Here is a 2,111-nt window from a genome sequence, read left to right as displayed (position 1 = left end):
GGTCCTCACCCACTACCAAATGTGTCTACTCTGGAAATGCTTTTCATGAACCTTCGAGGAAGCTATGGAGTCTATGAAGAAATCGGGAGAGTTTGTTTTGGCCGAGTCGGGCAAGTGGCAGTCGCCCTATGCCTCTACGGTGGCATTTTCTCTATCTGCGCCCTCATCATGATTTTACTAGGCAGTTCCCTCCACAACTTGGTGCCCTCGCTGAGCCGATCACTATGGATTGTTATTACTGTGGCATTGATGTTACCCTTTGCATGGTTACCTAGTCTTAAACGTGTTGGAATTATTGCGGCTATAGGTGTTGGCGCTACTGCAGTTGTCGCTGTATCGGTGATTATCGCGGGTGCTCGTGAGGCTGTCAGCTCTGACCACGTCCACGTGCTGGGTCCGCAAGGTGTGGGTGGTTTGGGTTTATCATTCACCAACTTCATGAATAGTTTTACATGTGCGCCGGTGATACCAAGCTTAGTGGTCGAAATGAAGAACCCTGTCACGTTCCCGAGAGTTGCCCTGTGGTCGTTTTTAACAATTACAGTCGTATTTGGGAGCATTGGTTTTGCTGGTTACGCGGGCTGGGGGATCGACATGCTCAAGTTCGATCTGATCGTTGACGCTGTTGCCTCGTCGGCTGGTCGCGGCGATTGGGTAAATTACATAGTTCAAATATCAATTCTGGTAGTGTCATTTACGCATTTGTTGGTTTTATTCGCGCCTTTGGGTAAAGCAAACGATCGTATAGTGTCTCATTTTTTCAAGGGTAAACGTGTGTATTGGACGTTGTCTCTTGTGGGGCGGACGGTTGTATTTCTCGCTGCTATGGGGTTAGCATTGCTGGTGCCAGGATTCGGTGCGTTATTCAACATCGTTGGATCTACCATAGTAATGTTTTTACAAATTCTGTTTCCTAGTACATTTTTCTTGAGATTGTTGTATCTGGGATCGAAAAATGGCATCGCTTCGCCGTTCATGTCGAAAACACGTGAGAAGGTTCACATTGGTACGGTGGTTGCGTGTATCTGCCTTGGTCTTTTCGGCCTAGTGTTGGGAACTTACCAAGCTATCGATGCATTGGCATCGAAATAACTAGCGTAGGGTAATACTAGACGGTCTTAGTTGTATATCAATTCTACCCTGCAAGGTTTCAGGCCGGTTCCCTGGGGAAGGTTCAACAATGTGTTGTGTTATCTGTAGTGTCTAATATAGCGTCCATCGATATGGGTGTTTCAGTGGAGTTTCACAACTCGTTTTACGTGAAGTGTTGTGAAAGTTGGTGATATGCAGGAGTTGTGAAATACCTTTATCACTGGTGTTTTCATATCACTAGGGTTAAAAGTGAGTGTAAGGGAACTGGTTGGAAGAGTTTTGATATTTTGTAGTATTAGGCCTTCGTGACGAAGGGGAGGAGCTCACTGAGTCCGCGTCCATGGATGAATTTTACATAGGTCCCTGGATCGATCCCCGGGTAGGACATTTTTCTGTCATTAACGTTCCGCTCGCTCTGCAATTCTTGTGGGATAATATGCACATGGTCAACTACATGTGTTGAAAATTTTCTGAGAAAATTTTGGGAAAATTTTCTTTTTTTCTGAATTGGTATATATTTTCCTATGAAGGAACTTCTGGGCTCAGCTGAGAAAACCCAAAACATATATATATGTTGTAGTTGTGAACTAAAATGATGTTATTAATCAATACAGTGTTCGTTGTTCCTGTTACTATGGCAACTCTAAGCAGTGATGAATTGCCCACGAAGTTCGTTATTAATACTAACGGTTGTTCAACATTTCGAGCAACTGCTAATTTGGTGATGACTGCAGTTGGTGTTGGAGTCCTTGCCTTACCAAACGCAGTAGCATTAGCTGGTTGGGTTGTTGGGCCTCTACTACTACTGCTAGCCTGGGCGTTAACACATTTTATGATGTGTTTGTTGTGGCGGTGTATGTACATGAATCCAGAGGGGAGTCGATTTGAATCTTATGAGGCTATAGGAAGACGGTGCTTTGGTATTCCTGGGCAAATTGCAGTTGCTGTTTGCCTATATGGAGGTATATTCTGTATATGTTCGCTGATGATAATTCTCCATGGGTGATACCATGACTAAC

At 44.3% G+C, this 2,111-nt stretch overlaps 1 protein-coding gene across 1 annotated transcript; it reads left to right on the top strand.

Moving 5' to 3' along the window:
* Window positions 1-1,799: 1,799 nt before the first annotated feature.
* Pmar_PMAR007591 (hypothetical protein) lies at window positions 1,800-1,950 on the top strand (the record flags this gene model as incomplete). The annotated part of the gene is made up of 1 exon (XM_002787066.1): window positions 1,800-1,950. A coding segment is annotated over one exon (151 nt), but the record flags the coding sequence as incomplete, so codon positions are not given.
* Between the last annotated feature and the right edge of the window lie 161 nt (window positions 1,951-2,111).

Source organism: Perkinsus marinus, assembly GCF_000006405.1.
Source record: "Perkinsus marinus ATCC 50983 genomic scaffold scf_1104296930406, whole genome shotgun sequence".
Lineage (NCBI taxonomy): Eukaryota > Perkinsozoa > Perkinsida > Perkinsidae > Perkinsus > Perkinsus marinus.
This window is presented reverse-complemented; position numbering and strand designations above follow the sequence as displayed.